This window comes from Gallinula chloropus (assembly GCF_964237585.1).
Source record: "Gallinula chloropus genome assembly, chromosome: 1".
NCBI lineage: Eukaryota > Metazoa > Chordata > Aves > Gruiformes > Rallidae > Gallinula > Gallinula chloropus.
In genome coordinates this window covers 169,569,347-169,590,128 of record NC_140085.1, presented here as the reverse complement: position 1 = coordinate 169,590,128, position 20,782 = coordinate 169,569,347, and the positions used below count along the sequence as shown (strand labels likewise).

The window sequence follows — 20,782 nt, the reverse complement described above, 5'->3', positions numbered from 1 at the left end:
CTGTTGGTACCCTCCCCTTCTGCCTCAAGCAGTAGCTCATTTCAGGGGAGAATTAGCCATATTTTATTCACTCACACACGATGAACCATGAAATGAGTCTCTCCCATTCTTTTCCTCATGTTCCCCTCTCAGTCAGGTATGCAGATATGCTTTTCAAAGTATTTGGGCACACCTGTTTTCTCCTTTCTTCCTCCACCCACCATGTCATCATCTCTAACAAGTTCTTGCTCCCTCAGTAACTGTTACATTCTCATTTTTATTCCTCTCCAGCTGCCCTTCTTTTTTGGATGCTTCTCCAAGAGTGTAATATGTCCTTCTGGCATGTGCTTTCTTCCTCCCTTCACACCTCCATGTGCCTCTCAGGTTCTGTGTCTGCAAAGCTCATTCCCAACACATACACTCCATGTGGCTTCCTTCCCCCTTCTGCTGTTTAATCTGGAAGAAGAAACCTAATTCAAAGTATTTCATTGCCACTTCTTGAGCTTAATAAAACCTACCTCTCTCTGATGCATAAACCTTTCCTTTGAAGGTTCCTGCAGCCCAGTAACTGCTTTCTCTTTGCATGGAAAAAATTCTCTCTGACATTCCTTCCCTTGCCAAATCTTTATCACCCAATGTCCACCTATGATGTTTTATATATTGTCACTAGTTCATTGTCCTACTTCTTGAGCTGCTGGAGAGGTTTTATTGCCCTCAGGACAAAACTTGCCATGAGTTGTCCGAGTATCCAACACCACCGCTGACCTTACTCTTTATGAAATTATTTCTTTTAAAGACCATCCGGGATAAGACTGTTAAAGGTCTCTCCCCATAGTGTAAGCTGTTTGTCTTTTCAGCACAGGGCACAGTTAGTTTGGAAAGTAATGGCTTTCTAGCCCTGGTACATTTTCCTCATACAAGAGTGGTTTTAGAGCTGCCACAGATGCACAAAACTGATTCCACCTTACCTTTGACGTGGCTTCTCCCATCCTCCAACAGTGGTACTACTATAGTGTTGTTCATGTTCCCAGGTGATCTCACAGCTGTATAGACAACAGGTACCGACTGTACCACCACAGGGATACGGTGCACGTGACTCATTTTGTTGGACTGCAAGTTCATGGGGCTTGAAGGTGGTACTGGATGGATAATGTGCAAAAACTGCTGGCCTCCAACACCAGATGCAGAGGCCACAAGTGGACCTGGAGTTAATACTGACGGTACAGATGCTGCTGAGGATACTGATGTTATTACTGTGGGTGATGAAGCTGGCCGACTAGAAGAAGAAGTAGAAGTCGAGGAAGGGGAGGAGGCTGATGCTGTCATGGAAACAGGTGAAGATGAGGCTGCTGTAGGGGATGACCTGGCTTTGTTTATTGACAAGTCCACTGGTTCAGTCTGTGTTTGGAAATGGTCTGTAGATAATGAATCCTCCGCTGGATCTGCCTTCATGTTGTTTAGTAACAAGGGTACAGCTTCCATATCTGGGTAGTTGTGGACGTTTGGAGACTGTTGAAGAAGGACAAAGGGACATAGTTACATATGTGGCTAAAGATGACTTGCATGCCCTATTGCTAACACACATCACACAACTAGGTGATAAAAGCCACAGGATGTTTCCTTTTCCTGTGCCAGCTCCTAATTGTGAAGGACAAATCATGCTAGAAAGCACAGGCATGCTCAGTTTGAACAGAATATTCAAAAACATTCTACTCCCATTTCTTGCAAGGTGGTAGGATCAATTGTACAAAATCATCCTGTTTCTTTGCACTACGTAAAGTCATCAGTGACAAAAATTTTAACATCTCCACAGGTAACTACTGTTTATATTGAACAGGACATTTCTTCCCAACATCTAACTTTAAGCTACAGTGTTACTCCCTCGTGTCACCTCCAACAGACGCAGAAAACCTGCTCAACACCATTTCTCGAACAGTTTTTGGCATGCGTGAAGACAAATCTCCCCAAACTTGCCTCCACCCCAACTTGCCTACCTTCTTCTAGACTAGGCAGGCCTTGTTTGTTCTTTCTGTCATAGGTCAGCTTTGAAAGAACAAGCCCTAGCATTTCCTCTCTGCAGTGATCTTGGCGGTTTTGTCCACACCACCTTCCAAAGGTGGTGCCTCACACCAAACATAGTCCTTCACTTCAGTGTCTGACGTTTGCATTCTACATCGTTACTGATAATGAACTTACAATGAACTTCATTATCTGTAAGTTCATTATCTGAACTTACAAGTTCATTATCTGTACGTTCCCCAACTTATGAAAGTGACCCACATTTGTACAGTTGCCCTGTTACTGGCAGCAATGGCTACCACGATTCATTATCCTGAACTAGTTCATTAAATAGCCTTCACCTTTGTTATAATTTCATTTTTATTTTATTTTTCCATACTAATTAAGAAAAACTGTCCTGACTTTGCAAAGTAATTCTATACTTTGGACCAACTCTTTCAAACCTGGTTGGTCTTAAGTTTTTTTAGACAGGTGCCATCTTCTATTTTTATATTTTATATAAGAGGTTGAGAGAACTTTTGAATAATGCTAGGCCAAAGACAGATTCCTGGAGAAGCCCATTTGATATATCTTTCCTTTTTGACAGTACACCATTAGCAGCCACTGTTCAAAAATGTTTTTTTCAAGTAATTTTCAATAAGCAGAGGAAGGAAGGAAATGCCCATTGGTAACCTGGTAGAGTAAGACAAAGCACAGCTCTCAGCTCCTCAGCGAAGTACCTCCACGGCACAGCACTGCAGCAGAGCTTCTCTACAGGCACACTGTTACGTGCTGTAGTATGGAAAACCAGTTGGTTGGAAAACCAACTCTGATAAAAAACATTTGCCAAGCTATTTCAGATCTCACTTGACCATAAGGAATCATTCCATTCACAGATCTAACAAGCAATCTTTTAAGCAGCTCTGAATGTGTTCTCTCAATCTCTAGATTATAGTGTTTACTAAGTATCTAAAAATATTAAGTCAGAAATATTTAAGCCACAAATACTTCAGTTTGTCTGCTCTAAATACGGTAACAATCAAGCAAACTATGAATTCACTTTGGGATTTTTATAATCAACTGTGTTAAATATTTTCATGGAGAACCCTCCTGGGTTTGAGTCAGAGCCAAATTTCATCACAGGATGGAGCTGTTATTCTAAAAGGAAAAATAGAAACACTAATATTAAAATTTATAGTAACAGCCTAAGTGGATAGGAACCCTGGCATACTGAAAGATGAGATATTCTAGTAGATCCCATCTATTCAGCTGATTTAGGCTCATTCTTGGATCTGACATTTTCCCCGTGTGAAAGCAGGAACATCTCTGGAACAGTAAGTCTCTTCCTCTATTCATACACAAATAAACATAAAACAAAGGGACCCCAATTCATCCAACCCCCAGACCCTGCTGTTCTGCTGTAATATAAATAACAAAAGCCAAAAAAAATGCCTTTATAGTGACAATGGGGAGTTCTGCTAAAAAAAGAAGGCAGAGTGAACACCAGGTTACTTTACAAAGCACACAACCAGCTACCAGCGACAGAGTTAGGAAAACCTCATCCTCAAGAAGGCAAAACTACCTGTAATTGCCCGGTGATGATTCCTGGTAACTCCCTCTGAAGCACCTTACCCTGGCTGATGTCAGAAATGAGACCGCGCATTTGGCATACCATATGTGCCACGATGGAGACAAAACCATACCCCAATCCATGCCACAAAGCAGCTCATCTGTCACATCTTGACAAGCCTTACATATGTGATGGGCAAACGGACTGCTTCTGCTGAACTAAGCAGGCTGGCAGCAGAGCGAAGGCAAGGCAGAGAGGGACAGCCCGCACAGGTCATACCCAAACCTTCCCAAGGCCAAAGGCAACTTCTTTTATCTTAAATGTCTGAGAGAAGGGGAATGAACAAGATCAACTCATGCACAGATGAGGGGATTCCCCTGCCCACATGGCTGGGGAAGGGTCACCTAGGAGCAGCACAAATCATCAACTCCATCCACAGGGCTCACAGACAGATGTGCCACACAGGAAATCCTGTATGTTGATGTACTTCCAGGCTTCCCCTGGGTGCCAGAGGCAGATTTCAGGTTGATCCAGTGCCACCTGCCTCAGCAGCACAACTCACTACTCTGTGAGCCGAAGGATGAAGTAATTACCCTGCTGTTGCTGTCCTCCGTTGCTACTCAGAGCACCCTCACGTTTTGTTAAGCATTGGAAGGGGCTGCCCAGGGAAGTGGTGGATTCTCCACCCCTGGAGGTATTCAAAAGACAGTCAGATGTGGTGCTGAGTGACACTGTTTAGTGGTGGTTGGCAGGTCAGGGTAATGGTTGGACTTGATGACCTAAAGGGTCCCTTGAACCGAGACAATTCCATGATTCTAAGTGTTCTGAGGGCAGCAGGGACTTAACGTACCCAGCATGCACACTTAAGACTGCTGGAGCACATCAGGAGCCTTCTGACTTCTGGGATACTTCTGAGACTGGACCCAAGAGACACACACAGACCTCAAAAGCAGTCAGTCACCAAACCAACTGCGGACTGCTCCAATCTCCCACCTGCCTTTGAAGCCAGCAGCATCAGGTCACTTACAGTATGAGTAAGGAAGAATCCCAAACCTTTATACACCTGATGCCACACAAAGTACTTGTTCCATAGATAGAGTCAATTGTCTTTGAGTCAAAGCACAGGTCATGACTTACAGATTTTTCTACACTGTGCTAAGAACAGGCCTTTGCTTTACTATAGTAATTACACCGTCTCTGTTGGGAATTAAAAAAAACCAAATACAAAAAACCTGCAGTCCTCTATCATATAAACCACATTCTCTTTTAATCTCTCTTCTGCATTTAGTTTTGTACTGTACACTTCTTATATTGCATCTACCTTTTGGTACATACCCTCTTCTTGTCCATGCCTGCTGGAGGAACCATGTAGTCTGTATGTACTATGGTAAAACAACTGGTATGATTATTTCAGTCTTCAGTAGTGAAACTAAAAACTTTTACATCCATTAATTTCTCCAAATGGGATGAAAAATACGTCCTTCAATGACCTCCTTTCCCCATCAAAAACTCTTAAAAGTAAGAATGCTCTTTCTTTGCTAAACTCATGTGACTCATGTCAATCAACATTACAAATGACAGCAGGATCCTTATCAAAACAAGTTTGTAACATCCTGCACTTAAGATGAAAGTTGTGAACTAGTGTTACATTTTGCAGTGATGGTGGTGAACAAAGATTTACCTCAACAACCTGCTCTCCCTTACAGTGACCTATGAGTGGTATAGATGTTTCTCCATGATCTCAGATTTTACCTACATTGCCAAAGCTCTATTTAAACTGCATCTGAATCAATCACTGAACATTAAATTACCATTACTTTCCGAAAATGGATGGTATAAGCAAACTTTTCCCAACATTGATGGTTATTGCAGAATTAGGAACTATGGGATGAACAGTAGCAATGAAGCCAAAAGGGATGTCTGAATTCTCAGCACACTATTTCACAGCATCTCCTCAGATCTCCCATTAACTGAGAGGTAACTGTTCATTTCCCCAGACAGTAAGTGTCGCTGTTAGTTTTATTTAATGGAACCACTTATTTTCTAATTGAGAAGACCATAACACTAGGGCTGGGATATTCAGAGGTACACCTTCAGCCACTTCTGTCAGCTCATAAAGTCAACTGGATGAAAAACAAATGGTTCTGTGGGTTTTTTTCTTCTGTCTCTCTGTTCTCGCTTTTCCACCCTCACTCAATGAACTGGGTTTCTGGTGGTGCTGTGGGCTCAGCTAATCACTAGTTTGGGAGTCTGAAACAGGTTTTCTCCATCTGGCTCCCAAAAGCATCTTGTGTTGGCTTTGCAAACTTCGTTTTGGTTTTGGGGGTCTAAACTGTTGTTGAGAGTTTGGCAGCTTCCAGATCGTTTGCTGGATTAGAAAGGGTTCAGCCTGAGGTCTCTGTAACTCAGTGGGCTGCCCTGGATGCCAGCCCAGACTGTGGAAATATAACATGACGGGGTACAGCTCCACGTGGCTTCCCTTGTCTCACTGCTCCTGCCCGTTGGTACAGCGGAGGGACAGCTTCAGCCCTGCCTCCGTCTGGGGCTCAGAGGCCAATCTCAGCAATGCCTCTCTCTGCAACACCGCCGGTCACATCCTTATGCCATTCATCATCTGCTCAAATCCAGGCTGAAACAGAACTGGAAGGCAGGTCAGGATGGCTCCCTGCTTAAAATAGGGGTTTCTTTAATAAAGCTGCAGGCTCTATTTGTCAGCGCTCTTGGCTCCCGCTTTTTGTGCCTGCCCTTTAAAGCTGTACACCAGCATTCTCTGCAGTGCTCTGTTTCATTAGCTTGCCGTTAATACACGCCGCCAGGAACACAACACGTGATTTCCCTATTCACAGAGCTTTTCTGGGCTGTGTGAAAAAGCATTCCTCACCGCCTGTTTCCCCGACCAGTATGGAAAGAAAAACAACCAACCAGACACAGAACCAGCTTCAGAACCAGCCACAGGACCCTGAGCAAAGCATGGTGAAGTTTTTTGGCTGATAACTTGGTGGCCATCCTTCCCTGCACACCCTTCCCTGCACATCTCTACTACTTCCCTGCCTCCTGAACTCCACCTCCCCTTAACTTTCTTGGGAGGAAATTTTGCAACACCCCCTTTCCACTCTCTTATTCTGCCCACGGCAATCTTCCCTGTGCACCGGCACTATCATAGAATCACAAGATTGGAAATGGCCTTTAAGACGATCAAGTCCAACCGTTCCCATCCTATGCTGAACCAGATCCCTAAGTACCTCAACTACCCTTTTTTTAAACACATCCAGGGATGTGTTTAAAAAAATCTCCCATCCACAACCAAGACACGGTTCACGGTTTGCACACAGCTAAGGTTAATGCCAGTGAAAAAAGCAAAGATCATTTTGTTTTCAGCAACTCATCCCGACGCCTTGCAGTTCATCAACTTCACCGGGTAGTAAGCTCCAGTGAGTCTTTGTGCCTTCGTGGAGTTTTACAACAGGGTTTACAAGCCTCCTACAATCGGTTTCCAGCTTTTAAAGCGTTCTTCCTTTCTGGCAGCGATCTCCCAAGGTCAAATAATTTGTAAGAAAGCACACCAAATAAGCTGTCCTTGATGACGGAAACTGAAGAGACTAAATTTAGCCTTTATAAAATAAGCTGGCTTTGAGGACGGGAAGTTAAAAAATAAATTGCTAAACGTTTAACTCTTCAGCCAAATCACACACAAAAATCCTTTCTTGGTCGTTGACTGTCCTTCCCCACCTCATTCTGCTCTGGCAGGAGACATTTCAGGCAGGATGATTTTGTTTTGTCAGAGTTAAAGGAGACTGAGATGAGAAGAATCATAATCCTTCTGAAAAGCTACCCATGAGTTTAACCACGTCATTGCCACTGCTCTACCAAACGCTCAGCAGCGCAGGCATGAAGTCAAGTCTTCTGGGAGGGCAGTGCAGAATTGTGCCAGGCTTAGTGCAGCTTTCAGCTCCAACCATTGCACTTGAAGGGCGAAATCTAAATAACCAGGAATATTCTGCAGGTTACAGATTTTCCGACACTTCTCAGTAAAAGCAGCACATGCTAGGTTGAAAATGACAAGGAGGACTTGCTTTAGCAGAAGCAATTTAGCTTCCACACAGTGGTGCACCAGATGTGCTTACAACTGTAATGCCACCTAACGTACCAGTGGATTTGGTTTATGACACGGTGCGTTCATCTTTGCTATACAATTTGGTTTCTTAAATTAAAATGGAACGTTTTCCTAACCTTTCCTGCAGATAAAGGCAGAAAGCTCATCTCCCCCGAGACCACAGTTTGTGCAGGTGCTTTCCATGAGGCATATCTGCTGGTATTGGGTTTTGTCCTGTCACACCCCAAACAGGCACTTGGAGAGTACGGAAGTTTGGCACACAGCTACCTTGGGTAAACAGTAGCTTGGGCACTTCAAGGACAGATGGAAGTTATGGCTCAATCACCCAGCACTTTGAGTCATTATTGTTTTATCTTGCTAACCCAGGAGTGAACTCTCTTAAAAATTATGGGAAGAGATGTTTTTGAAAACACCTTCCTGTCTGGAGAAATAATATTCAACACTCACATGCTGCTGCCTGAAATTCTCCACTTCAACCAAAGCAAAAAAATACCCTAAGCAAAGAAGTAAATGGCAAGTGCAGAGTCCTACACGTGGGACATAACAACCCCATGCAGTGCTACAGGCTTGGGGTAGACTGGCTGGAGAGCTGTCAGGAAGAGAAGGACCTGGGGGTGTTGGTTGACAGCAGGCTGAATATGAGCCAGCAGTGTGCCCAGGTGCCCAGGAAAGCCAATGGCATCCTGGCTTGTATCAAAAATAGTGTGGCCAGTAGGTCTAGGGAGGTGATTGTGCCCCTGTACTCAGCATTGGTGAGGCCACACCTTGAGTACTGTGTCCAGTTCTGGGCTCCACACCATAAGAAGGACATCGAGGTCCTCGAGCAAGTGCAGAGAAGGGCAACCAGGCTGGTGAGCGGACTGGAGGGCAAATCATATGAGGAGTGGCTGAGGGAGCTGGGGCTGTTTAGCCTGGAGAAGAGGAGTCTAAGGGGAGACCTTATCACCACCTACAACTACCTGAAGGGAGGTTGTAGACAGGTGGGCAATGGTCTCTTTAGCCAGGTGACAGGAATAGGACAAGGGGAAATGGCACAAAGCTGTGCCAGGGCAGGGTCAAATTAGATGTTAGGAAAAACCTTTTTTACTGAAAGAGTTGTCAGGGCCTGGAACAGGCTGCTCAGGGAGGGGGTTGATTCACCATCCCTGGATGTCTTTAAAAAAAGGGTAGACGAAGTACTTAGGGATATGGTTTAGCATAGGATGGGATCGGTTGGACTCGATGATCTTAAAGGTCTTTTCCAACCTTGTGATTCTGTGATAAAACAAAATTAAAAAGTGTGAGCTAAACTCTGCTATCCACCTGAAAAGAAGACACATCCAAGACTCAACTATGCTGCCTTTGAGGCGCAGCCATCATTATTATCTGTGATTGTTATTACATCTGTATTACTACCTGCACACAAGGGGTGCACCAGTACAGCAGCAAGAGCTGAATAAAATCCGAAAGGCGAACACGTAGGCAGCTGAAAACGGAACCTGAGCAAAATACTTAAAAAGATTTGTTTCCCAATGTGAAAGCACCAAGTGAACAGGCGTCTGTGCCTTTTTGCTGGAGGCTGCTGCAGGCTTCCCCGGGCTGACAGAACTGCTCAGCTCGGACGCGTTGGACAAATGCAGGAGAGGTCAGGCTGAAGAAGAGAACAAAATGCCACATGGATGGATCTTTCCACATTGTTTTTCTGGAAGCATCAATTAAAAAGTGGCTTACTATCAGTTTTTAAGCAAAGGTTGCTCAGGGTCAAGGTTGAATTTGTGTTCCAAGGAAGAAAAGAGATGCCCAGGGATGGCACTCCTGAGTGTGGTTGAGTCAGACTTTGCTGCAACAGCTCCCATTGAAGCTTTTATAAAAAGCACCAGTTGGCACCAAGAAAGACAGAGGGTAGAGTCTAGGGATTATTAAAATAAAAAGAGGTTCAATGAAAATGCATTTAAACAAATTGGAATCGATTCAACAGGAAAGACTGAGAGATACCCACTTTAAAGTACTCGTGATTCATGTAATGTATCATTATCTCTGCATAACACTTGGATGTTTGATTTCAAAGTGGATGTTTCCAACCCTCAAGGCCTAAAAATAAAATTTTGATTCTCTTTGTGAGTCTGAAGAGGCAACAGAAACTCAGCACACGCTATGAGGCGCAGGTGGCCTTTGTTAGTAAATGCACAGAACCTACAAAAGACACCCCAAAATAAAAGAGAGTAAACTAAGAGCTGGGGAGACCAAATTCAAACCAACCATTCATAAACAGACAAGCAAGATTCAAGCTCCAAGGCTGTAAAAATTATCTTTTAACTTTTCCCAGTGTCATGGAAGTGCTACTCCACAACTACTTCAACAGTGAAAAAAGTGCCACAACCTTTAGTAGCAGTTCAAACCAGGATGAGGAAACGTGCTTCGAAAATGTGAGGAGATCACTACACAAACAGCATTTGTTTTTAAACACATCTAACGATGAACAAAGATGTATCTAGTGTGAAATGGCTTATTTTTAAATGATACATCTGCAAAGACAGAGTAAGCATTATGGTTACTGAGCACTTAGTTCACCTGTCCCAAAACTGACAGATTTACCAAAGGGTTCCTCCAAAGCCACAGAAGGAGAACAAGTGGTTAGAGGCTTCTACAGACCAATAAACCAATCAGCCCCTTTATTATCTGTACTTTAAATGTAAATATGACACATGTCTTGAACATGAGGTCAAATTCTCAGCATCTCAAACTCTTTGTGGGCCTGCTGTGATTTTTACTTTTTTTTAAAAACAACAAATCCTACCCCTTTGAAGCCTAAATCATTAACACATTCAGCTTAGATGCATTATTCATACTTGAGTGGTGTTACTAGAATGCTTTACCAATGGAAGAGTTGGTTGAAAGGAACTCCTTTATGACCACTGCTATGACACAGCTCTAACAAAGGTGTGGGACAATTGCAGCGTGAGATGTAATTCACTATATTACTTCCATAAGCATAGAAAGATTATTGATAGTACAATTGTATTCCTTGCACTAATCCATTTTAGATTTGAGGATAAATTCTGAAAGATAATGGTAGATCCCTACATAATTGTAAAATGCAATGGGAAAAAATATCATACTACCACCAATTCAGAATTACATAGGGGATTAAAAAAAAAAAAGGTAGTTTATAAAATCCCAGGCAACAAAAATTTCACACATTCACTTAGCAGCTCTCCTCATAAGTTTCTCCTCTATGTTTTTTGGCAATTCTTCCTCTTCTTGATTTCACTTACTTCCTTATTTTTTCTAGTCCAATTTTAAATCAGAATCTTTCCATTTACCTTATCCACAAAGTTGAATTGATAAATGAGTCCTTGACATTCACAATATAAAACAGTAAGAAGAACTGTACTAGACATACACTGAGATTTTTAAAGTTACTTTTGTTTTGTCCATCTGGACTAGTTACTTAGCTTGACATGGAATACACCAGGAACATTCCACAAGCACCTACCAAGCAGGTTTGCTGACAGAGAAGTCCACCACGTTAGCAAGGCTTAGGGAGACTCATTTTTGAAAAGAAAAAAAAAAAAACAAAAAACCCCACATTTACATTTATAGGTGAAGCATTCAAATCATATTCTAAGATATATTTGTATCTAACATCTAAGAGTTCAAGGTTTCCATGTGAACCAACTTGCACTGAAGAACAACAAAAGCCTGAAGATTCATTTGCACAAGTAAAATTTGGATGCAAAGATTTGGTAAATATTTTCCTACTTTGCAAATCATCACAAAATATTTATAAATATATTAACAAAAAAGGACTATGACAAGGCACAAAAATATTATTTATACCCTCTAGCCACCTACAAGCTGTTGCCCAGCTCCAGGCAAAACTCCCCAGCCAGCTCTGGAGCTCAGCACTCACAAACTGGTCTGGCATTTCCAAGTCATTCCTCCCCGGGCAAGCAGTGCCAGATACCGCAAGAGGACTCTGTGCACCCAGTAAACGCAGCTGACGTGAAAAGGGCATAAAAGACTGGACAGTTAATTCTTTTCAATTATTCCTCATTATTCCAACTCACACATGTGTCCTCTGAGGTATGAAGATACCCATGATCTACTCGACGATTCTACAGCTGTGTGATAAATACATCCAGAGTGGTGGTGGTGCTGCGTCTGAAACTCCCATCTCTTTTGTTATCCATATACTGCAACTGGGTTTCTCTCTGTCTCTCTCTGCTTGTCTTTGTTCATCTTCATTTCCACCAGAAGGATTCGGTTTTCCCAAATGAACCTCCTCCTGTTTACTGTCCTTCAAGCTGAAGCTTAAGTTCATTTTGTTCTTCTGACCTCTGCACTGAGATTGCATCTCAATTTCAACACTCTTTTCTTTACTAAAATAAAGACACTTATAGTAGAACTTATTATAGTTAGGTCTGACTGAAATGAAGACTGGCAGTGGTTTGGGAGGAGAAGAAAAAAAAAGGGGGGTTCACTTCAGAGAAGAAAAGTTAAAATAAGTTTGTATTAAAGCTAGCACTTTCCAGCATCTGTTCCTCAAGCAGACTTCCAGGACATCTACCCCAGGACTGGCTGTGGGTCCTAGTAAAACAAACATGCTCAAAAACATTTGCTGGCACCAAGGGTTCACAGCATGGGTTTGTATAGCTGAAACCTCTCATCCTCTGAGTGTGGATGGCTCATCAAACCGGGTGCAGCGAGGTCACCTCTAACTCCCTTGAACTTCCCTCCCGCTTCCCACTTCAACTCCCCCTCTGGAACTGGGCAGCACCAATGAGGACATCAGTTGATATCAAAGAAGTACAAAGAACCAAATCTGGGAGGAGAAGAATAACACTGGACAGAAAAAAAACCTCTACAGAGGCACACAAAATGCAGAGATTGGGTCTGGCACTGTCAGAGAGAGGAAACTGATAGTAAGCCCTGGCTGGGATACCATCACCAGAGAGACTGAGGGTCATGCAAGGTGAGCCCACAAATTAAGGAATTCGGCATTTTGAATGCTAAGCAAGCCATTAGGTCACCTCATGTCACCTCAGGTGCAACTGGAAGGACTGGGAGATGAAGATGAGGAAATGCTGCCCATCTTGTCGGATTGTAGGGATATCTGGGAAGGCTGTGGGACTTGGCTGGATGTGAGGGAGACTGTCCCTCCCAGCCCAGGGAGGAGGAGATGGGTCAAGTTTGGAGTGATCAGGCAAAAGGGTTTGTGCCAAGTAAAGCAAAACGCCTTGCCAGTGCCTGGCATGGGAGCTGAAGCTGCTGAGGTTCACCATTCCTCTGCTGTCAGCACATCTCCCTGAAACCCGCTGGTGAAACATCCTCTCCCTCCCCAACACCCATCCACAAAAACTGAAGAAAGTAATTTTGCAGTAAGTGCCCACTGCAGGGCCTGATCAAAGTCAGACCCCTCCCAACACTGCCCAAAGGCCGACTGCCTGCCTCATCCTCCAAGCTTACTAATGTTCTTCTACCACAGCTTTTGGGGAGGTGGGGTTGGGATGACTATTTCTGACTCTTCCCCAAAAAAGTGAATGTGCTCTTGTATATGTCATGAATACTTAGATTTGCAAAAATTAGTTTTTAATGCCCCTGGAATGAAATTTGATTCAACTCACTGGCCTGGTATAGAATCATAGAATGGTCTGGGCTGGAAGGGACCCCCAAGGATCATAGAGCTCCAAATCCCCTGCCACAGGCAGGGCCACCAACCTCCAGGCCTGGAGCTACACAAGGTTGCCCAGGGCCCCATCCAACCTGGCCTTGAACACCTCCAGGGACGGGGCATCCACCACCTCTCTGGGCAGCCTGTTCCAGCACCTCACCACTCTCTCTGTAAAAAACTTCCCCCTAATACCTAATCTAAACCTTCCCTCCTTTAGCTTCAGTCCATTCCCCTTTGTCCTGCCATTATCTACCCATTTAAAAAGCTGAATCCCCTCCTGTTTGTATGTTCCCTTCAGGTACTGGAAGGCTGCAATGAGGTTCCCCCACAGCCTTCTCTTCTCCAGACTGAACAAGCCCAGCTCCTCCAGCCTCTCTTTGCAAGGGAGATGCTCCCGCTCTCTAATTATCTTTGTGGCCCCTCTCTGAACCCTCTCCAACAGCTCTACATCTTTCTTGTACTGGGGACCCATATCTGGACACAGGACTCCAGCTGGGGCCTCACGAGGGCAGAGCAGAGAGGGACAATCACCTCCCCCGGTATTTTACTGGTATGTCACTACCCTACACTGGTATGTCATAGTACTTACTGTTACAGAAGTCCAAGAACAAAAACCTAACCCTGTGTGTGCAACTTCTCTGAGTCTTTATGTATTACAAGAATTGCAGTTAAAGGCTAAATAATACAGGACATAGATTGTGGCAACCTACAGACACCAAAGATGACCCCACAGACAAGTGCTCAGTTACAGACCATTTGTAACACAATACTTTGGAGATGACTTGTTTCAGTTCTTATCCTATGGCACTAATAACCACCTGCTGGTAATTGCAAACTGATCAGTCTTCAGAAATCTCCTTTAAATGGGGATGATAGAGACTTCTTCCACTTTACAGAAGGGAAAATGCAGGGGGTGAGAATCCTGAGTTTTTCCAGTATTACAATACCAAAGTTTAGAGTTACAACATTAGAGCTAAAACATTATAATACTCAATAAAAAATTAAATGTGCTCTATGAAGCCCTATTCATATTATTTTAGTCATTCTGATTTTTAAGGGTACTGAATATAAATAGCATATCACAAAGTCTATCATTATTTACAGTAATTTTCCTGCTCTAAAGTAAAGCCTGCAGTATGGATCTATAAAAACTCTCATTATTTGAAACTATCACATCTGAGACAACTGTATACACTCATATTCTTATTTCTTTATACCTTCAATCTTAAAATATATATGTATTGCAGCAACTGAACAAAAACTGATTATTTCTTTAATAGCTAACAATATCATAGTGATTTTTATTATGCAGCAGAAGAAACTAGGTATTTACATGTTCTTCTCAAAACACTTTAAAACAAAAATAACATCATCACCATGTTATTAGCAATGGATTACATCACTCTAACTCTGTTCCAGAGGACTATCTGTTTTTAAACAGAAAAAACATCAATTTTCAAAGATGATGAAGCTTAATACCTTTTCATTTCCCAAGCTTGTATCAACTTTGGAATATATAACAGCCCCTAAAATTAAATTCTTTTAAGAGACAAAATTGTTGGGTTTTGACAAGTAATACATACAGAACACCAGATCAGACACCTGAAGCTGCAGGCAAAAAAGTCTCTCCAGTCCCCGTAGGAGATACATACTTTAACTTAATGGAAACTTCTTATGTGCTCCCCATGGTGACAGGGACAACAACGCACAAGCCATTTCTCCTGCTTGTCCAGAGAAAAAATGGAAGAAATGGAAAAGGAAAAAAAAAGGAATCCTTTTATTTTCACCCACAAATTATTTTTCAACAAAATGATTAAAGTTTTATTTTATTTTCAAGTTCTTTAGAAGTTGCTGGGTTTTTTAAAATGGGGGGTGGTGGGAGGAAAATGTTAAAATGAACTGTCACTAATGAAGCACGTTGACCCATTTAATATTTAGGCTGTCACAGAACACACATCAATTCTGTTCTGTTCTTTTTGTTGTTTCTTTACCAATTACAACAAGCTAGTGAATTTGAAATCAATTCCCAAAAGTTTTTGTTTGACCTAAATCCCTTTTCCCTGCCTCCTCCTCCCCTTCCTTTGTTAACAAAACAACAACATTTTGTACAGACTTTACCCATTCGGGCTCAATTTGGATGCCTGGACATCTGCATGTGTTGCCACCTGCAATCTCCTGGAGTAGAGAAGGTGGCACAGAGCTGGGGGAACAGGCTCTGGCACCCTCATGGGAAGGCACTGGCAGTAGCTGGGGTACATCAGTATACCCCCAAGGGCAGAGGCAACGATGCTGACAGCCGTGCACTTTGCTACCTATGCAAACCCCATAGAAGAAACACACAAGCAACTCATGAAAGCACAGAGGGGCCAGAAGTTCCTGTTTGGATTCATGGTGGTAAAAAGGCTCTGTAACGCTTTATTTCATTTTTAATACAGAATCAAACGGACTGCCTATTGTGTGATGTCATGTAACATCACAAGGGTGATGTTAGGGTAAGCACTGTCGCACGTATTGCTGTTAGATCCAGCAGCACACAACACTGGCTGGGGAGCTGCTGTTGTGCCCTATCATCGAAATCACGCCCCATATCTGAGCCACAATTACTGTCACAGACGAAGAAAGAAGGTCCTTAACTGTGCACATCCATCAACTCTGAGAACCTGTTGCTGCATTTTTAGCCACATATGCAGGCACGTGGATTCGCCTTGCTCAACCAACAAAGCTTACGTGAAGCACGCAAAGCTGCTGAACATTTCCACACGCTCCTCCTCCCTACTGTCCAAGTGGCACCGTGGTTTAACGTGTGTGCTGCACTGCTGCTCTGACTCCAAAGGAAAACTCCAGTTACACGTAAAACCAACATAACAGATTTGCTTTGGGAGCGGTGTGTAAGGTAACTTTAGAAGATGTACAAATCGAATCGCTCTATTTTTCACAGAATCACAAGGTTGGAAAAGACCTTTAAGATCATTGAGTCCAACCGTTCCCGTTCTGTGCTAAACCAGATCCCTAAGTACCTCATCTACCCTTTTTCTGAACACATCCAGGGATGGTGACTCAACCACCTCCTTGGGCAGCCTGTTCCAGGCCCTGACAACTCTTTCAGTGAAACTCTTTTCAGTTAGATTTTTTTCCTAACATCTAATCTAAACCTGCCCCAGTGCAGCTTTGTGCCATTTCCCCTGGTCCTATCTAGGGGAAATGGCTTTTCCACTAGGCTGCTGTTACTGTGCACAATGACACTCAGATGAGCAACCAAATACACTTCTGGGTAGACATGCTCAAGTTCCTGCTTCTCCTGAGACACAGACACTATTACTCTTGTTGACACATGGGTCTTGTGTTTAAGCTATTTTACAGCACTAATTAGTACTGACAACTCTTAATATATTACAAATTAAATAGGAGAATTCACACTTAGGTTGAGGGTTTTTTTCTCTCACTGAATTAAAAAAGAGCATCTCTAGTTTAGTATATACATAATTGCATTTTACAGCCATGAAAATCTAACATGAGAAAACTAAAAGCTGTAAAGAGCAGCTGTTTCATAAATGGCTTTGCGTCTCCAAGTTTGCTTCAGTAACTCAAGACTCCTGCGTTCAAGCTGTACAGAAGACTGCTGCTGACACAGAGCAACACCTGAACAGATAGGGCCATGGTTTCCCTGTGCTGCTACCTGGGGCAGAGTTTCAGTGTGGCAATTGTACTGATTAGCTCAGATACACCCTTCTGAGTGTCAGTATACTCACCACATTTGATTCATTTCCCCCCCTCTGTCCTTCACAACTACACACAAACGTATCACAGAATGGTTTGGGTTGGAAGGGACCTCACAGTCCATCTAATTCCAACCCCCCTGCTGAGGGTAGGGACACCCTCCATTAGACCAGGTTGCCCAAAGCCCCATCCAACCTGCAGTTGAGCACTTGCAACGATGGGACATCCACAGCTTCTCAGGCCAACCTGTTCCAGTGCTTCATCAGCTTCATCACACAAAATGTTTTGCTTATGGCCAATCTAAATCTACACTCTTTCAGTTTAAAACCATTACTCCTTGTGCTGTCACTACAGGCCTCGGTAAAAAGTCTTCACTGTCTTGCTTATAAACCCTGTTTTAAGTATTGAAAGGCTGCAACGAGGGCCTTGGGCCTTCTCCAAGCTGAACAACCCCAACACTCTCTCAGTTTTTTGTCATAGAAGAGCCATCACATTCTTCTGATCATTTTTGTGTCCCTCCTTTGGACCAGCTCTAAATCTCTTCTTTATGGTATTCTCATTTTACAACAGAAATTACCTTTCTTGGCTGGTAGAGAGAGCCAACCACTTCCTCACCTGCCAAAAAATATTTTAGAGGCAGAGCAGTGGTACTAATGAAAATCATGCTCTTATGGCTTATCTAACAACCTTCTGCAGTATTCTCCTTGCTGTTTCAACAGCTTGTCTACTCCCTGATTTGCAATCCATTATACAGGGGAAAGTTTGGCATCTTCACCTGAACAGGACAGTTATCCAAAGAAAGGATGAAGTAGCCATGAAATTGAGCAGCTATGGAAAATTCGGATCACATGGAAGGTTTCCTATGCCCGCACTAATTACTGACTAGAGACAATTAAGCAACTTTTAAGGGGAAAAAAAATCCCCAACAAATAATTCCATCATACTGCATAGAAACCCACATAACTTACCTAGCAGGGAAGTCCCCGTCCTCCTGGTGTTAGGCTAAGCCACCCAGCGTCCTCACCATCTGCCACCAGACTCCAGCACTGGAGTCCTCTTCTACAGCCCCGAAGTCCCTCCTGAAAACAAGGAGGCTGGAATGGGAGACTTGAGTCCCACACCAAACTTTATTTTGTGTTTTACAGGAAAATAATGACTATTCCTCAGTGAGGAGCCACTGAGGTGGGAGACTAGAGTCCCACGTTATTTTAGATAATCACCGAATTAAATCAGTGACGGGTATTTTGTAAGCAACGTGTGAGATGGTGTCAGCCCACCTTCCTCCAGCACAGATGTCAGCAACCTCTGGACTGCATGCCCAATGTGGCATGTGGGTAGACTGCAAATAACACATAGCAGGACTTAGATGCTAAAATCATCTGTCTCTCACAGAATCAAGATGCTGGGAATTACCTGTGTGGTAATACACATCTAGTTAAGAGAAAAAGCCTACTGAGAACCGCACCCTTGAAAATTTGCAAGTAAACTAAGATCAAAATATTCTCTCTCTCAATCTGTCTCTCTTTCCCTCCTGTCCTGTAAATCTTAAAACCTGTAAAACAGAACAGGTTGAAAAGGATGCATCAGAAAGATCTGATCTCAGAACAGCCTCATAACTGTACCTCGTAAACAATAAAAAGCCTCATAAATAGAGCTCTCCTTGCAAGCATGAGAGACAGATTTGAATCTCTTCTGGCACCAGTGTAAACTGAACCCAGGTCTTATACCTCATTAGTGGTTAAGTGATCCACGCTTCTAGGTTAAAAAAAAAAAAAGAAAAGAAAAAAAAAATAAGCAGGCAGGAACATTACCTGTTATTTCTGATTCTTAAAACACAAGATTTCAAGGAATCTGAAGCAGAGTCTGAGTAGTAACAGTTTTAACATCTCAACTGCCAGGTCAGATACCTTCAACAGGAAACACACACATCACCTCTCTTCCTAGTCCTGATGAGATGCACACATCACTGAGGCGCTCGGCCTTTCACGCAAGGACCACATACACACAAACAAGATTTTAGGCCCTAAGAAATGTAGTACTGTGTGTGTGTGTGTGTGTGTGTGTGTGTGCACACGTGTGTATAACATTCATCCGAATTTTGGTGGACAAACAGAAGATTTAAGGATTTCAGCCTTGAATTCTGGCACCAAAATCCCTCCTGATGTTCCACTTGAGGAACAGAGCAGGCTAACTGCCCGTTTATTTTGCTGTGTAGAGAATTAAGAGGAAAGGAAAGTCAGATTCATCCTTGTGTAGGACTAGGTGTCCAAGTGACTGGCTGACACGGACATCATTTAACATGACAACAGTGCTGTGAAAAGACTGTTTATAATCCCATTACAAGATTTTAATAGAATGACTCACAGTTAATATAAACCCAGGTGGTCTTCATGGATAGATGAGGTACTTCATCATTTTACACGGTAACAAGAAGTTTGACATACTCCTCAAGTACAGTAAGCATTTCTGAGGGTTGTTTAACTTCAAACCAAATGACTAAAGCTTAGATAGCAATTTATATTCAACTACAAACTAATCTAGTGTCTGCACAGGATATAATTGATAGCTTTATTTATTATCCTGGGATGTAACGACAAGCTTTATTACATTTTTTTCCCTTTTCCCCCCTTAAAAAGCAAGTTTTTATATAGAAGGGAAGTAAATTCTATTTTACATGTTTGTTATGGATATTGCTACTCTATTGAAGTAAGTTAACAATCATACTCAAAGGCCATCACTTGGACTTTACAAAGCCAGCTGTATTAGCCCAAAGACTAACTACACTGGCCATGTAGAAGAATACAATGAAGCCCATACACTCGTAGATTAAAGAAAGCAGATTTTACTTGACAAATTCTAATTTTAGTTTGTACATGAACATATCATCCCCTAAAACTTGCTCATTTTGTTTTATGATGCATTATGTGATCAGTGTAAAATTAGGCAGTGGATCTACCCAGACACCAGTCCCACGGGATGCAGGCATTGCTTAGAGTGACCGCGACTGCTGCTGAACCAACTAACGACTCCTATCCTGAGAGAACTGCTTTCCACGTGGACTAAAAACCCAGCTTAACAACTGATCTACTCTGACTATTAAAAATATGTCCCAACAGGGGCTCAGAGTTAAAATGGTAGGGCTGGCTGGCTGCCAAAGAAAAAAAAAAAAAAAAAAAGACTGAATGTGAGAATCTATTGAGGGAAATCTCAGGTTATTTATTCATACTCAGCATCTCAAAAAAGAAAGAACATTTGTTGAGGCCAGAATTTGCCGACTGTGCCCTGCTTCAGGCATTGATGCTGTTTCAAAGTGCTGGCTTTGATGTACCTAAGGTTAAGAAACCTTAATAAGACAAAGCAACCAAAGTTTTTATAGTATTACATACGATACAAATCTAGGAAAAAGGAGATGTTTGGCTAGTAAAACCTCATTCGTGCCTTGCTTTTATCCTACCTGTCTCCAAAGACTTCTACATACAGAACCAGCACCAACACATATGATACTGCTGATTTAGAAATACTGAGTACACACCAAAATCAAGACATTTCAAATCCCATCTTCCTTACTTCCCAAATTACAGAATACTATCACAGAGGAATATGTTCATCATTGCAAGGCTAAGCCAGTTATCTCTGGAAAATTAGTTTACTTTGTGACTCTTTGAAGATACAGACATATGTCTTAAGACAATAACGCAGCACTTGCAATAGCCATTGTGTACAACTAAGGCAACAAATATGGTAACTGGCG

General features: G+C 42.6%; 1 protein-coding gene across 1 annotated transcript in view; it reads right to left on the bottom strand.

Annotated features, from left to right (window-relative positions):
* KLF12 (KLF transcription factor 12) overlaps positions 1 to 20,782 on the bottom strand; it is a 173,669-nt gene that overhangs the window by 87,344 nt on the left and 65,543 nt on the right. Inside the window, exon 3 of the mRNA XM_084272174.1 lies at positions 948 to 1,488. Coding sequence (XP_084128300.1) covers positions 948 to 1,488 — 541 coding nt within the window. The remainder of the gene's footprint in view (positions 1 to 947; positions 1,489 to 20,782) is intronic.